Source organism: Nesoenas mayeri, assembly GCF_963082525.1.
Source record: "Nesoenas mayeri genome assembly, chromosome: 6".
NCBI classification, from domain to species: Eukaryota; Metazoa; Chordata; class Aves; order Columbiformes; family Columbidae; genus Nesoenas; species Nesoenas mayeri.
This window is the reverse complement of record NC_137545.1, coordinates 27225439-27241793: the sequence shown is the minus strand read 5'-3', so window position 1 is coordinate 27241793 and position 16355 is coordinate 27225439. Positions and strand designations below refer to the sequence as shown.

The 16355-nt window shown below is 62.5% G+C and overlaps 1 protein-coding gene across 1 annotated transcript; it reads right to left on the bottom strand.

Annotated features, from left to right (window-relative positions):
- Positions 1 to 223: 223 nt before the first annotated feature.
- Positions 224 to 15341, bottom strand: OBSL1 (obscurin like cytoskeletal adaptor 1; the record flags this gene model as incomplete). Its single annotated transcript, XM_080346960.1, has 27 exons — positions 224 to 231; positions 475 to 741; positions 843 to 947; positions 1140 to 1301; positions 1404 to 1557; positions 1717 to 1829; positions 2021 to 2287; positions 2578 to 2844; positions 2927 to 3202; positions 3354 to 3620; positions 3701 to 3976; positions 4112 to 4387; positions 5180 to 5461; positions 5730 to 6005; positions 6095 to 6370; positions 6594 to 6869; positions 7210 to 7482; positions 7565 to 7816; positions 8227 to 8502; positions 11013 to 11076; positions 11149 to 11285; positions 11399 to 11692; positions 11789 to 12061; positions 12193 to 12498; positions 12837 to 13097; positions 13289 to 13558; positions 14297 to 15341. The coding sequence occupies 27 exons, from the start codon at positions 15339 to 15341 to the stop codon at positions 224 to 226; spliced, it is 6999 nt and encodes a 2332-aa protein (XP_080203086.1).
- Between the last annotated feature and the right edge of the window lie 1014 nt (positions 15342 to 16355).

Genomic DNA, 16355 nt, shown 5'->3' with positions numbered 1-16355 from the left:
TGGAGAGTGGTGCCACCACCCTTTCTCCTAACGGGACCCCGGCTCGCTGGGATGGAAGAAGCCATGTCAGAAAAAAAAATGCTGTTTAATGCAGAGCCTTGAGGCCAGAGCAGGCTGGGAATGGTGTCCATGTGTCTGTACATTCGAGGGAAAGCATGACCCCATCTCCCAGCAGTGGCGTTCATCTGTCTCTGTGCAGCCCCTGAGCACCACATCCTGGCTCCTACCTCCCTGCAGGGACAAAAGGAATAAGGGGGAGCTCAGTATCCCTGGAGCTGGTGGGGCACCAGAAAAGGGGTGTCCCAACAACGGGGGGGACAGACCCCTGGTCCCATGTCCAGCCTGCTCCCCTGACCCCAGTGCGCAGACCCTTGCAAGCAGTGGGATGTGGGAACAGGGCCCCCAGCGTCCCTCCACTGCGAGGGATGACAGCGCCCACAGCCCCCAGTGGTGCCCCACCCTGTGCCTCCTTACCCTCCACCAGGAGCCGGGCGGTGGAACGATCATCAAAGGCATCGCAGGTGTATGAGTCCTCATCCTCAGGGCCCACGCAGTGGATGATGAGCGTGCGGTAACAGTCCAGGTTGCAGATCTCGTACTTGTCACCGGCAAAGATTTCAGTGTCCCCACGGAGCCAGCGCACCCGGCCCCGGGCGTGGGATACTGTGCACTCCAGCGTCGCCTTGTGCCATGCCAGCACAGTCTTGTCCCGCAGTGGCTTCACGATCCGGATGGGCAGCACTGGCAGGTGGGGGAGAACTGTTGGCATCACTGAGAGAGCGGTGTCCCAAGGGGATCCCACGTGTCAGCCCCGGGCACATCCCGTCTCCCAGCACCGGTACCTTCCACCTGCAGGCTGGCCTCTGAGCCAGCCATCCCAGCAGTGAAGCGGATGAATCCCGCATCCTCGGGGCGCACACCGCAGAGTAGCAGGAAATGCCGGGTACCTGGTGGGGAGAGCCTGGCTTAAGGGGACAGTGATAGGCACCCACAGCAGGTTTGGGGCAGGGATCCCCCCACTTTGTCCACACAAACTCCTATTGCTTGAATTCACCCCCTCCCAGTCCCCAATTGGGTGCAGAGGTGCCTGCCCAAGACGGGAGGGGGTGCAATGCCCGGCAGCAGCTTTGCACCCCCACCTTCTTGCCGTATCTTCACTGTGCTGGAGACCTTAATTTTCTCCCCATCCCGGAACCACTCGCCCTTCACATCCTCGTGCGACACCTCGCAGGTGAAGACGGCATTGTCACCCTCCCGCACACAGGCATCCTGCAGGTCCTTCATGATGCAGACCTGGCGCTCTGCGGGCAAGAGGCAGGGTGCCAGGGCAGCCAAGGACAAGGGAGAGCAGGTGGCACAAGGTTTGGGGGTGCGCCTGTTTCCAGGAATGGGGGTGGCTGTACCCTGGACGTGCAGCGTGGCGGAGGCCTGGCAGTCACCTGCATCGCAGGTGTAGGCGCCAGCGTCAGCCAGCTCGCAGCGGCTCAGCTGCAGGACACGGCGCCGACCCACTGAGTAGATGCGGCAGCGGGGCCCTGGCCGCAGTTCCTGCCCATCCTGCCCGGGGAGTGCGCGCTCAGGGGTGCAAGGCAGCACCTGGCTGCTTCACAGCCCCCGTCCCCTGCCTGCAGCTCTAGCAGGGAGGGCAGTGGCCAGGGGGTGAAGCAGGGAGGACACAGCTGGGTGCTGCTGGAAGGGATCTAGGCAAACCCTCACCTTGAACCACTTCACCTCCACGCTGGGGCGAGACAGCTCACACTCGAAGCTGGCAACCCCCATCTCCGTGATTCCCATGTCCTGTGGGACCCTCACCATAGTGACTGGAGGCTCTGAGGAGAGAGGATACAAGGAGGCAAGGTTTGATAGGGGAAAGACATGAGCTTGAGGATGTGGAGACAGGGAGCTGTTCCCAAGGTGATGGTGGCATTTGGTGGGACACCACCATGGGCAAGGACTCATCACCAGTGTCCCAGCTGGGTCTTGGCTCAGACCCTGGCCACACACTCCCCAGTGACCGTACCCCGCACAAGCAGGCGGGCGCTGCAGCGTAGAGTGTCGGCTGTGAAGGTGATGGTGCCCGAGTCCTGCAGTGCCAACCCCTCTAGCGTCAGGCTGTGTCCGCAGCCCGTGGCGCTGATTCGGCATGTGCCACTGGGCTTCACCCGGATGCCATCCCGCGTCCAGACCCCGGGCACACCGGGGTGAGACAGCTCCAGGTGGAAGGTGGCCGTTTCCTTCTCAAAGGTCTCCACATCTGCCAGCGGCATCCGGATCGACACCTTCTGAGCTGCAAGGGACTTGTGTCCATGAGCGAGTGTCTGCTTCACCCCAGTGACCCTGGCTCCCCAGTCTGTTCTTGCTGGACTGATCCCCTAAATCCAGCCCTTTTTACCAGGTGCCACCCCTGCCCATCCCTGACCCGTACGCTCACCTCTCTGCTTGACCACCACTTCCAGCCAAGTACCAGCCCTGCCCACTCTTCCTCCTTCAGCCTGCAGCATCCTTGCAGCAGGCTGGTGCTGCCCCCATCCCATTTTCCATCACTGTCCCCATTCCTGTCCCCGCTGTGGTACTCACGCTCCACACAGAGCCTAGCCTGCGTGCGGTCGTGCAGGCTCTCACAGCGGTAGGTGCCACGGTCGGCATGGCCAACGCAGCGGATAGTGAGGGTGCGCCGGTGTCCCGACTCCTGCATCTGGTACTTGCTGCTCGGCTGGAGAAGGACACCCTGCTTCAGCCACTGCACCTCGGCAGCCTCGTGGCTCACCTCCACCTCCAGGCACGCGTCCCCCTGCTCCTCTGCCACCACGTCTCGCAGCTTCTGTACGAACAGCACCTGTGCCTCTGCACAGCCCATGCACCAGGTCAGCATCCAGCCCCAGAGTTGTGCCCTGGGCTGTGCCCCAGCCAGCTCTGTCCCTCTCACCTTGCACGCTCAGCCGAGCCATGCTCACCAGCCCTTCAGCGTTGGCCGTCACAGTGCCCGCATCAGCCGGCTGGCACTGATGGAGGGTGAGGCTGTGGCACAGACCACTCCTCGTCACCAGCAGCCGCTCGCCGGGAAACACAGGCTGGCCGTTCAGCTGCCAGGTCACGGCCACATCCTCTGGTGACACCAGGCACTTGAAGGTGGCATCCTCCCCCTCCAGCACTGTCAGGCTCTTCAGCTCTGTGATGATCTCCACCACCCTGGGGACTACAGCTGGGCCATCAGAGCATGGCACCAGGGATCCCCTATCCTGTATAGCTGCTGAGCATCCCTGCACCTCCCACCATCACCATGACCAGCTTTCCCACTGCACCCATGGCACAGGGGTCCCTGGGGTGATAGCCAAACGCAGGTCACAGCTCACCCTGCACTGTCAGTGTTGCCAGCGTCCGGTCATCGTTGGACTCGCAGCAGTACTCGCCGGCATCCTCAGGCTCCACGCGGCTCAGAACCAATGAACGCTCTCGCCCCTCCGCCATCATCTGCCAGCGTGGGCCGGGCACCAGTGCCTGCCCATCCTTCCGCCACAGCACGTCGCCCCGTGCCTTGCAGAGCTCACACCACAGCACCACCCGCTCACCCTGCCGCGCACGCACATCCGACAACCCGCGCAGGAACTTCACCTGCAGCTCTGCATGGCCAAACCCCCCATGTCAGTACCAGCTGCTGCAGGGGTTCCTTGGGCACCCCCACCACCCCCTTGCCACCCACCTCGGACGCTCACGTCGAACTGCATCTGGTCGTTGGAGGAGAGGCAGGTGTAGATGCCGGCATCCTCCTTGGCTACGTTGTGGAGGACTAGGCTGTGCACGCGGCCATCCCGCCGCAGCTCGCAGCGCTCACTGGCCACCACCGCCTGCTGTGGGCCCAGCCAGGTGACATCAGCTCGCTCCATGGACACGATGGCGGAGAGCACAGTGCTGCCACCCTCCAGCACCAACAGCTTCTCCAGCTCCTCCCTCTTGTTCACGAACAGCACAGGTGCCTCTGTGCCAGAGGAGTGCTGGGCTCAGATATGCCCCTGTCAGCAGCACTGGCGTGGGATGGGGCATGAAGCATCCCCGTGCTGGGCAGGGGACCACTCCTGTCCCCGGCATGCGTGAGGGACGCCTCCAGGCTCACCTTTCACGTGCAGAGTGAAATGCACCTCATCATCACCAGCATCGCAGAGGAAGATGCCACTGTCACCCAGCTCCACTTGCTTGATGGTGAGGCTGCGTGCGGGGCCCTCGCTGCACACCAGCAGCCGCCCACCCGAACACAGCATCTGTCCATCTTTCTGCCACTGTGCTGCTGCTGTCTCTGGGGACAGCCGGGCCACCAGCGTCACACTCTCCCCCTCCAGCACCTCCAGTGGGCTCTGTGCCTCCTCCTTGTTGACAATGCACACGGGCTGGGCTGGGGGTGCAAGGGACAAGGCAGGGTTCAGGGGTGTCCTTGCAGTGTGGGACAGGGCTGGGATGGGACAGCTGTGAGCAGAGGGGCAGCAATGCCCAGGGTGAGTCACCATGGGGCAGGGGGGTTGTGAGGCTGATGGCAGTCATGGTGCATCCAGCCGTAGGATGCTGTGAGCAGCTGGGGGTTGCTGTGGGGCTGGCTGGAGGTCACAGTGGGACTTGCTAGGGGTCCTGGTGGGGCAGACATGCAGGCTGGCAGGGTCTGACAGCTCAAAGTCTTCTTGGGGAAGGGGTTCCAGGCAGACACAGTGGCTGAGCCTATTGCTCCTGCATCCCTACCTGCACAGGCAGCTCAGGTGCCAGGTTGGGACCATCAATTTCAGTGTCCCCCCATCCTGAGTGCCTTGCTGGGGATCTGGGACACCTGCCTGAACCAGGCTCTCTTCCACCCTGCCCAGCTCTCCTTCTCCAGATGATAAGGGTCCAGGCTGAGCTCAGCCCTTGGCAGCTTAAGCAGGAGGAACGGCGCCTGGGAGCTGGCCAAGGCTAAATTTAACCAGCCCCTGGCTGGGGGAGACGGGAGGAACGCATCTCACCACGACCCTGACATGTCCTTTCCTGACCAACAGCTCCTGAGGGATGGGGGACAGGGCTCCCACCCACCCCTGCCATGCTGCTGCCCCAGCCTCTGCCATCAGCAGGGTCACAGAGGCATCTCCTCCCCTCGCCCAGGACTGCAGCATGATCCCACTGTGCTGGGGGTGCCCAGGGCGCTGAGCTCCTGCAGGCTCACCCGACACCTCCACGCTCGTCACCATACGGTCACTGGCAGCATCGCAGATGTAGCACCCCGAGTCACCGGACTGCACCCCATGGATGGTGAGCTGCCGCCGCACCCCGTGGGCCTCCATCTGTACCCGTTCACCCGCCTGCAACTCCTGGCCATCCCGGAGCCAGCGTACGGTGGCATCAGGCTGGGAGAGCTCACAAGCCAGCACCAGGTCCTCCCCAGCCACCAGACAGCGATGCTCCATGGCACCTGTGCTGCCCACGATGGTCACCGGTGGCTCTGGGACTGGAGAAATGGGCAGTCACCATGGGAGCAGCAGCCTATGCTGGGTGCTGCAAGGGCCAGATCCTGCCTGCATCCCCTCTGGCTGCACCTGGGCAGTGCAGGGGTTTCCAAAGAGCCCTCACGTGGGTGGAGCTGGCTCCCTGTGTCTCCCCACCAGCCTCGTCACACTCTCTGCCACCCAGCCCAGCCCCACACCAGCCTGACAGCAGACAGGGACACACCTCAGTCCTCATCCCTCTGGCCACTCCACCCAGGATGTCCCGCTCACCTTCCACAGTGACAAAGAAGATGATGCTGTCATTGCCGGTGTCACAGAGATACTCCCCTGTGTCCCTGCCCGTGGTGCCCAGGATGACGAGTGAGCGGCGTGCCCCATCCTCCTCCAGCCGCACATGCCCTGTGTCCTGTAACTTCTCCCCATCCTTGTACCACTTCACCTCCCCGTGAGCATGCGAGAGCTGCACCTCCAGCACCAGGTCCTCCATGGCCTGGCAGTGCCGTTGGATTGGCAGGACATCCCTCTCCAGGATCCTGACCAGTGGATCTGCAGCACCCAGCACCAACAGAGCTGAGATCTCTGGGGTCTGTGCAGACATCAACCCCTGCCAGGCTCTCCCCTAGGTTCTTGCTCACCCAGCACTTGGACGGTGAAGGCAATTGTGTCATCTGCAGCATTGCAGATGTATTTTCCGGAGTCTTCAGCTCTGGCCATGGGGATGAGCAGGCGGCGGTGGGCACCCTCCTCCTCTAACACCAGGCTGCCTCCAGCCTCCAGCCTGACACCCGCCTTGGACCAGCACACAGGTGCATCCACATGGGACAGCTCACAGTCCAGTGTCACTGTCTCCCCCGGGGACACGGTCACGATGGGAGGAGGCCTGAGAGGCTGCAGGATCCTCACTGGTGGCTCTGCGAGGATGACATGGCTGTGATGCGAAGCAGCATGGGGACAACATGGCCGCAGGGACACCTCTGCTGCCAGCCCCAGGCAAGCTTCTGAACTGGGTGCCCCAGGGGGTGGGCACCCACCAGCTTCATCACCATGGAGGAGCCAGTCCCCCTCACCCAGGCTGAGAAAGACCCCACAACTGGAGCCTCATCAGCATCTCCCTGCTCCCAGGTCCCTGCTGACCTGACACCTGGACATCGAAAGAGACGGCCTCATCCTTGCTTTCGCAGATGTACTCGCCCGCATCCTCAGCACTGCTCCTGGGGATGAGGAGGCAGCGCCAGGCACCCTCTGTCAGCAGCAGCAGGTTGTCAGTCTCATCCACCTCCAGCCCGTCCTTGAACCAGCGTACAGGAGCACCTGGCACAGAGAGCTCGCAACGCAGCTCCACGCGCCCCGGCGCCAGCACTGGCAGCTCCAGTGAGCGCTGTGGAGGCTGCAGGATCCGCACTGGTGGCTCTGCCAGGGACATGAAGGAAGGGTGTGAGACCTGCTCTCCGCACCACACCTGGCTTTGCTGTCCCTACTTGCTGTCACCTGCATCCCTGTCCCCATGGGGCTGCATGGATGCTACAGCCTCTTCCCCCAGTGCAAAGGGGCAGGAGCTGTTGGAGGGCATGAGCATTGGGTGCATGGTGCCAGCCCAGCATATCTGGAGGGGGGCGCCCACCTGCCCCTGGGTGATGCAGCCACATCCCCACCTCTGCGATGCTGAGGGTAGGACACAGGGCTGGGGACCCCATGGCACAGAGCCAGGGCAGAGCTGCCCTTCCCGGGACATCCCTGCTGTGTCACCAACCTGCCACCGAGACATGGAATGAGACAGATGCATCCCCAGTGTCACAGATGAACTCCCCTGTGTCCTGCGGCCGGGCACAGGGCAGCACCAGCCGGCACCGCGGCCCCTCCTGCTCCAGCGCCAGGCTCTCTCCCGCCTTCACCTCCTCCCCATCCTTGTACCAGCGCACTGGGGCCGCCGGGCGGGACAGCTGGCACCACAGCTCCACGCGCTGTCCAGCCACATAGGTGTGAGGAGCCGCCTCGTTGGAGCTGACAATCCTCACTGGTGCCTCTGCCGAGGGACACACAGAAGGTACTCAGCCATGGTGGTGGGTGAGCCTTGCAGGAGGATAGGCACCCTCCGGGCAGCTCACCGCTCACGGTCACCCTGAAGCTGACGGCATCATCCCCGGCATCACAGGTGTACACCCCCGAGTCAGACAGGGTGGCTGTGGCGATGTGCAGCCTCCGCGAGCATCCCTCTGAGTGGATGGCTTGGACCTCAGTTGGGACCATGGCCTTGCCATCCTTCAGCCAGCAGATGGGGGCATCTGGTGGGGTCACTTGGCACTCCAGTGACACAGGCAGCCCTTCCAGCACCTCCTTGAGCTGCTCTGCCTCAGGCACTGGGGCAATGTGGACCTGCGGGGCTGAGCAGGTCAAAAACCTGTGTCACTTGGCCTCCATCCTACCTGCCCTGGGGCCAGCAGCCAGGAGCATCTCAGCCCTGCAGTGCTGGCAGATGAAAGGCAAAGGAGCACCAGGGCTAGCGTGTGAGGTGGCAAAATCCACGGGCAGGCAGCGTGGCTGTGCCCTGGGGTGTGGAGGGACAGAATAGCACAGGGCTCTGGGAGGAAATGGAGCAGCTGACCTGCCCCTGTCCACATCCCTGTCCAGCACAGGGGCATGGGAAGGAGCTGCTCATGAGGAGGTGAGAGGCAGCTGAGATGCTGCAGCTACCAGTGGGTTGGCAGTGTGAGCAGGGAGTTGAGCAGAATGATAAAGGCAGAGGGCTGTAGCTGTACATCGCACTCACCTGCCACAGTGATGGTGTAGAACACAGAGTCTCCGCCAGAATCGCAGACAAACTCCCCTGTGTCCTGCGGCCGGGCACAGGGCAGCACCAGCCGGCACTGCGGCCCCTCCTGCTCCAGCACCAGGCTCTCTCCCGCCTCTACCTCCTCCCCATCCTTGTACCAGCGCACTGGGGCCGCCGGGCGGGACAGCTGGCACCACAGCTCCACGCGCTGCCCGGCCACATAGGTGTGAGGAGCCTCCTCGTTGGAGCTGACAATCCTCACTGGTGCTTCTGCTGGGGAGAGATGTGTGATTCAGCCGGGATGTGAAGACCAGAGAAGGCAATGGTGGCCATCGCAGCTGTTTGTGGAGCAATGGCTCCACTGGCTTGTTGGTTTTAAGGCTGAAAGGCATCACCTCATCTGCATCCCACACAGCACAAGTGGAGCCCTGCCTGGTGCTCCCTCTGCTCCTCACCCATCACACCTGACAGGAGCCTCCGGCTTCCAGCCTGGCTGTAAGTCACTGTCGTGTAAGCCACTGACTTCCACAGTACCTGCCCTGCTCTGTCTTAGGAGGGAGCTGAGTGATGCAGAGGTGGGATACAGGTGGGCAAGCTCCTCATTAGCGAGCCCCAAGCACTGCTAATTGCTGTATGTGTTCCCAGCACCAGCCCCTGCGGCTGCCCTGCAGGGGGGTCCCGCCTCTCTACCTGTCTCCCCAATTAGGAGGCTGCTGGGTGGACACCCCCCGGCTGGTGCTTCTGTGTCAGCTCGGCCTTGGCATTTGCTCTCACTGTGGTTCAGGCATGTGGCTTGCTTGCAGTCAACATCCCCATCCCTCCAGCTCAGCAGGACCTGGCACACCGTGCCAGATAACAGAGCTTGCTAAACACCATCCTTAGTGGGTTACATACAAAATGTGTGCCACTGCTCACATCTCCCTGATGACTTGAGTCGGATCTTTAAAGCCAGAGGGGCTCCCGGTACAAGCATGAGGTGAGAAGCCCTCCTCTCTCATGAGAAAAGGTCAGGATGTGGCCCTCATCTGCAGCAGCCAACACCATCTGTCCATCCATGTGCATTGCAATGTGCTGTAGCTGGCCCAGGCTGTACCGTGGTGCTCAGCCAGCTCACGGCTCTGGGCAGGCACAGGGCACGGTGACACCAGTGCATGCTGGCAGCCAAGCAGCAACCTGCCCTTCCCACGGCCCGCAGCTGCCCCATGCTGGGTGTCCGGGCTGCGAACTTCCCAGACAGCGTCTGGCCATGATGCCCAGGCTCAGCAGTGCATCGCAGCCCTGCAGCGCACAAGAGGGGCATGGCGCCGGTTTGCAGCATTCAACCTGCCCCATGCTGAGCTTGCATCCGCCTGGCTCCCTGATCAAACGCTCAGCAGCTGCCTGTCTCCCTGGACCTGCTAAAAGCAATCACGTCGCTGAAGTGCAGCTGGAGATGTTGAGCGGCACCAAAGCAAGGCATGGCAATGTGCCAGCCCTTGGGGGGCAGCACTGCTCTGGCCCAAGCCCCACCGTTGTCTCCAAGGGCGCCCCAGCACTCGGCAGCTGCTGGAGAACCCAGAGCCGCGCAAGGGTGGCCAGGCTTGAGGAAGGCAGGATCCATGCCACAGCAGCCCCTGGGCGATGGCTGGGATGCCTCGGGGAAACCCAAGCGTGCCACAGCAGCACTGACAGCAGCAGCCGGCCCGGCACTCCTGCCAGAGGGGTGCCAGCCTGAGCCTCCCGGCACCCACACTGAGCCCTGCTGGTGACACCAACGCCCAAATCCTGACTGAGCTGGGCCAGCCTCTCTAAGACCCTTCCATCTAAGTTGTGCAAAGCTGCTCAGCCAAAAGGCTGAGCTTCAGCAGATGGTGTTTCCCCTCCCGCTCCAGGGAAGCCGGGCTCTCCATGTCCTGCACCCCCGCAGGGTGGACGACGCTCCTGCCTCTGCCCAGAGCACACGCTGCCTGTCCTTCCTGCTGGCCATTTTGCCTTTATCACACTAAAACACACCTTTCTTCACCCTGCCCAGCAACTCTCCTCACTCATCCCATTTCCACTCCTACATTCTCTGCCATCAGCTTCATCACTTTGCCACATATTAACACTGTAGAGCCGTTTTACCTCTGCACTCACAGGGCCTTCTAACTGGGCTTTAGCTCTGCTCCCAGTCACCTTCCTGTGGTTGAGGCACTGTGGGTTTTGGGGCCCGCAAGGGGAAGTCTTTCACTCATTTTCAGCTTTCATTATCCTCTGCCAGTCAGCGATGCCAGCAGCCGCTCAAAAGCTGGGGCAGCCATGTGGGACAGCATCCCTTGCTCACACCCAGCAAACACCAACCAATTGTCAGTGTCCAGGCAACAACTAATTTTCAGGCTAGCAATTAACACTGTCCATCAGAGTGATGTTTGACCACAAGTCACCCCATGCCAGGTGCTCACACCCACTGTTTTTAGGAACTCAGAGGAGGGCCTGTTTACCGGCCATGGGAGAGGCCTGGCAAACACCCCAGTGTGGTGACGATGGGTGCCAGCCCTTGGGCAACTGAGCGTTTTGGCCTGGCAGAGCATGCTGTCCCCTTTGCCAGCAGTCTGGTGGTTTTGCACACCAGAGTTGCCACAAAGAGCCTGCCTGCCTGACCTGCTGGTCAGGACCCAGCATGAGCATCTCTGATGAGCAACCCCAACCCCAGGGCAGCAAGAGACAGTGAGACCCACAATGACATGTGCTGTGACACCCTGCACCCCCAAAGAAAGCCCCCCTCCCGAGATATGACTCCACCAGCCCATCTGCATTGCACCCACCTGCCACGGTGATGGTGTAGAACACAGAGTCTCCACCAGCGTCACAGACAAACTCCCCTGTGTCCTGCGGCCGGGCACAGGGCAGCACCAGCCGGCACCGCGGCCCCTCCTGCTCCAGCACCAGGTCCTCTCCTGCCTCCACCTCCTCCCCATCCTTGTACCAGCGCACTGGGGCCGCCGGGCGGGACAGCTGGCACCACAGCTCCACGCGCTGCCCGGCCACATAGGTGTGAGGAGCCTCCTCGTTGGAGCTGACAATCCTCACTGGTGCCTCTGCCGGGGGACACACGGGGCTCAGCATGGACACCCAACTGACTTTCAGCTCCCATCATGGGAGCAAGAAGTGGGACAGGACCACTGTCAGAAGGTGGGGTTCAGGCTCCCACCTGTAGTCCCCAGCTCACCAGTGATGGTCACTGTGAAGCTCATGGCATCATCCCCAGCGTCACAGGTGTACGTGCCCGTGTCCGAGGGACCGGCTGAGCGGAGGAGCAGCCTCCTCACACAGCCCTCTGCCTGCACTGCAATAATGTCATCCAGAGGCACGGCCTTGCCATCCTTCAACCAGCAGACGGGGGTGTCTGCGGGGGACACCTGGCACTCCAGCAGCACAGGTAGCCCCGCTGGCACCTCCCGGAGCTGCTCGGCCTCAGGTACTGGGGCGATGCGGACCTGTGGGGCTGATAGACATGGAGGAAGGATGAGAAGCATCTTCCAGCATGAGAGCCCCTGCTGCTCTTCTCCTGGCAGGACCCGATTGCAAACTCCCTGCTCACCTTGCACATGCAGGGTGGCTGAGTCCCGCACAGCACCGGACATGAAGGTGACCTGTGTCCCGCTGTCAGCCAGCCGTGCTCCCCGGATCAGCAGTGAGTGCTCTGTCCCGTGGCACCGCACGCTGCACCGGCCTCCTGCCTGCTCCTCCTCCTGGCCCAGTCTAGCGCCGTTGAGGAACCAGGCACCGTGCACCGCGACCGACAGCTCCAGGGAGAACTGCGCATCCTCACCATCCCGCACCCATGCATCCTGCAGCCCTCTCTCCAGGCGAGCTAAGGGGGCTGGAGCACAGCTGGACTCAGCCCCGGCAGCACCAGCGAGCAGCGTGCCATGGCACGACATCCCAACTGCCCCCAGTGGAGAGCCGGGACCCAGGGGAATGTCCCCAGCTTGGGACCCTCACCCAGATGCACGGAGCCGGGGAACTCCACAGGGCTGCTCCTGCCATGCTCGTTGGTGGCGCAGACACGGAAGCAGTAGTCAGCCTCACGGGGCACGCTGTCGCCCAGCACCCGCACCCGGCCGGGCAGGTCAGTGGCAAGGCACTGCACCCACTCGCCCCCCGCCGCCTCCCGTCGCTCCAGCAGGTAGCGGCTGGGGGGGCGGTGGTGGGCATCGGGCGCGGGGCACCATGTCAGCAGGGCCACGTTGCTCTCTGCGACGCTCATCTTGGCTGCCACCGGCGCGCTTGGGGGGTCATGCTTCACACCTGCAAGTCACAGCCTGTGTTCCCTGCTTGGGGATGGCAGCAAGGCTCCCGTTGGGGTGGCAGAAGGGATGAGTGGGGCTACACAGCCTGTTTCTCTCAGGCTCCTCTCTCTGATGGAGAGGATGGTCTTGCTCCTGTGTACCACGATGCTGGTTACAGGGGTTTGTGAGTGCCAATGAAGCTGGGTCCCTGGACCCCTGCTCAAAGCCTCCTTCCCCAGGAACCACTGCAGCATCACATCCACAGCATAGTGGGTGCCCACCCCATCTCTTCCCCACGTCACCTACTGTGAATGGGCAGGATGGAGGACACAGGGTGCCTCCAAGCCTGGGGCTTACACTTCACTCGGAGCTGGGAGGACGTCTGCGACTCCCCGACAGTGAAGGAAATGGTGCCTGCATCCTGGCGGGTCACATGCACCAGCACCAGGAGGTGCATCCTGCCAAAGCTCTTCAGCACGATGCGGGGTGATTCCCGCAGTTGCAGCCCATCCTGGCTCCAGCAGATCCCCTCCAATGCCTCCCGTGTCTCCACGCAGAAAACTGCATTCTCCCCCTCCATCACATCCAGCTTCCGTGGCAGCCGCTTCGTGATCACCCCTGCGGGAAGAGATGCGTGAGGGCTGGGGAGTGATGCTGGGGGGGTGGGCTGGGCTCCCCAGGGTGGGACAGAGGAGGAGATCAAGGAGGGGCAGCAACAGGCACCACAGCCAAAAGATGTGAAGGCAGTTGCAGGGAGTGGTGGGGAGCCTGGCAAGGAGGGGGATAGCAAGGCAAAGCCTGCCCCCCACCTCGAACGGAGACCTCAGCAATGCTGCGCCCTTTGTCCTTCATCTGGCAGAGGTAGATGCCATCATCATCGGTGCGGACGTCACGGATGGTCAGGCGCCGCAGCACACCTCGCTCCTCCATCACGTACTTGTGGCTGGGCTGCAGCTCCCTGTCCTCCAGGTGCCAAGCAGTGGGGATGGTCTCCAGCGGCACCTGGCACTCCAGCACGGCATCCTCCCCCTCCGCCACCTCCACATCTGCCAGCTGCACCTGGAACCGCAGCCGGTGCTCTGCCGCCGGGAGAGACAGGCGCTGAGGGCGCAGGGGGCACTGCACCCCCAGCAGCCCTTCGCTTGAGGTGTTCCCAGCACACAAACAGCGTTGAGCCCTTGGCCCTTCTGTGCCCCTCTCTTTGGCCTGTGTGGGACAGGCACTGCTCCCAGGAAGCACATCCTCCAAAGTGAGGGGAGCTAGGGCACAGGCTGAGGGGATCCAGCAGTGCCCCCACATCTGTCAGCAAGTTTTGTGGGATACAGAAGCATGCACACCAGCATGCCATGGCAGGCGCCTCGGCAGAGGAGAGAAGCAGGGTGCAGGCGGGGAATGCACCAGATGCCGGGTCACCCCAGCGGCAGGCTGTCCCCAGCTGTCAGGGCGATGCTGGGGGACGGGGCTGCAGCTAGTGCAGACGCCTGGAGCCATGCCCTGCAGGGCTGCCTGCCAAAACCGCTCAGCGCTTCCAGGGGAATTTGTCACAGAGTTACTGTCCTCTCTCCCTGCTGTCGGCTGGATACCCACAGCCCTCCAGGGCTGCCACCTCTCTGCTCACAAGGAGTGAGGGGCACAGAGGAGGACACAGCTCCCCGCCCATAGCTCTGTCCAGAGGAGCGTGGGGTAACCCCTAGCTGCACCGGGAAGGAGAGAGCCCAGGGGTGCTGGGCTCACACACAAGCCACCCCTGCCAGATGAAAATCCCTGGACACCTGCAGGACCCAGACACCCCCAGCAGCACTGCGGCATGCTCCTACCTTTCACCTGGAGCTGCACTGCACTGAGGGTCTGGCCAGCAGTGTTGGACGCGTTGCAGACGTACAGACCCTGGTCCTGGGGTTTGCAGTACAGCACCTTGAGGATGAAGTAGCCTTCTCGGTCCTCGTAGACAAGGTGCCTGCGGCTGGGGGTGAGGGGCTCCCCATCTTTCTGCCAGATGATCTCTGGCTTGGGTTTGCCGGTGACATAGCAGCGAAACTTGGCATGCTTCCCTGCGCTCACAGCAAATGTTTTGGCCCCTGGCTCTCTGGCTGGCACCACACCGTTGGGCACCCAGGACTCTGGTCCCTCACGCTGCCCAGCTGTGTGCCGCCGCCACCTCCGCTGCTGCCGCTCCACCACCAGCTGGGGCTCATCAATGGGGGAGCCATTGGGGAGCCCATCAGGTGGTGCTCGGGGTTCAACCAGGAGCACGGCAGCAGCCAGGGCCTCCCGGGAGCCGCTGCGTGCCCTGCAAACATACACCCCCGCATCTGGTGGCCGGGCACCAAACAGCCTGAGGAAGTGCCAGTCCTCTGGCTCCTGCCCCACTGCGAAGTGGCTGCTCTCAAAGAGGTCAGAGAGCTTGTGCCCGTCCTTCTCCCACTCCAGTACCGGGCAGGGCTGCCCAGACACCCGGCAGGTGAACATCACATCCTCCCCACGGCACACCCGAGTGGATGAGGGGGTGACAAGGAAGGCAGGTGCCTCATCACCCGAGCATCGATCCTCCTCCTGGAGCTCTCCCGCCTTCACTTTGAGAGTGGCAGCAGCATAGGTCTCTCCGACACTGTTCCTGGCCTTGCAGACATAGAGCCCACTGTCCTGGGGGGTGGCATGGGACACCAGCAGGCTGTACAGGTTTCCCTTGGCCTCCATGTGGAAATGGCCTGAGGGCTCGATCGGGTTCTTGTCTTTCTCCCAGAGGATGCTTGGCTGGGGGTCACCTGTGATCTGGCAGCTCAGGACTGCGTTGGCACCACTTTGCACCGTGAATGCACGTGGATAGGCCAGGAACCTGGGGGCTCCCCCAAACCCCTCCATCACCACTGCCTTGGAGTCAGGGCAGGGAGCTGGCTGAAGCAGCAGTGGGGATCATCAGCCTGGGAGGATTCACAGGCCGACCAGGGTGGGGGCTCAGGCTTCAGCAAAGAGAGCAGCATGGAGCACTGTCAGGAGAGATCTGCACCCAGAGCAAAGCCCCCAGCACCGAGCCCGCACTGCAGGAGCATCACCCTCACCCTGAGCACCCCAGCGCCACTGAATATGCTCCTGCCTCAGCCCAAATCACTCATTTCCCAGCCCAGTGGTAACAGAAGAGGTGACAAAAGGCAGCTCTTTGCATGCCGAGGGATCAGCGCATCCACAGCCCAGGCTGCCTGCCCAGGGTCACAGAGGGAGCCCCAGCTTCAGGGGAGGGGGGCCCCTGCCTAGATAGGGAGTGCAGGCAGCTGCTCACTGGGTGTGAGGGATGGGGGATGAGTGAGGGATGTGGGTTGACAGAGGCAGGACGGCCCCAGCTTGCCCCTTCCCCACCCGCAGGGCATTCCTGCAGTATCGGGTGGTGGCAGAGCCGCATTCCTGCAGCATCTGGGCTGGCTCAGCAGGCAGGTGCTGATATGGGGCTGTCGCAGGCAGGAGCCACCCAGCCGGATCCAGGCACTGCTTCCCAGGCTCAGAGGGGCAAGGGAGTGGGGGATCCCCCTGTGCCCAGCAGTCACCCCATGGGGTTATGCCCTGAAGCAGGGGTTCACTGGTAGCAGGTCACCTTCCAGACTGTGGTCCCACAGGCAGGATCCAGCCCTTGGGTACTCAAAGTCGAGAATCATTAGACCCAGAGGGGCAGAGGGCAGGCTGGGCAGATGGGTCCTGCTTTTGAAGAGATCTGCCTCTACCACCAGCACCATGGGTAACCATGCCCACAGTCATGGGCTGGAGTAGGGCACGGTGCTCTGTGCCCCCCAGGGCAAGTGCACCCCTGGCTCTGCACACACTATGGCTGGGGCTGGTGCAGAGGTGTTGGCCTCCCTCAGGCAGGACAGGGGGCAGAGAAACCGA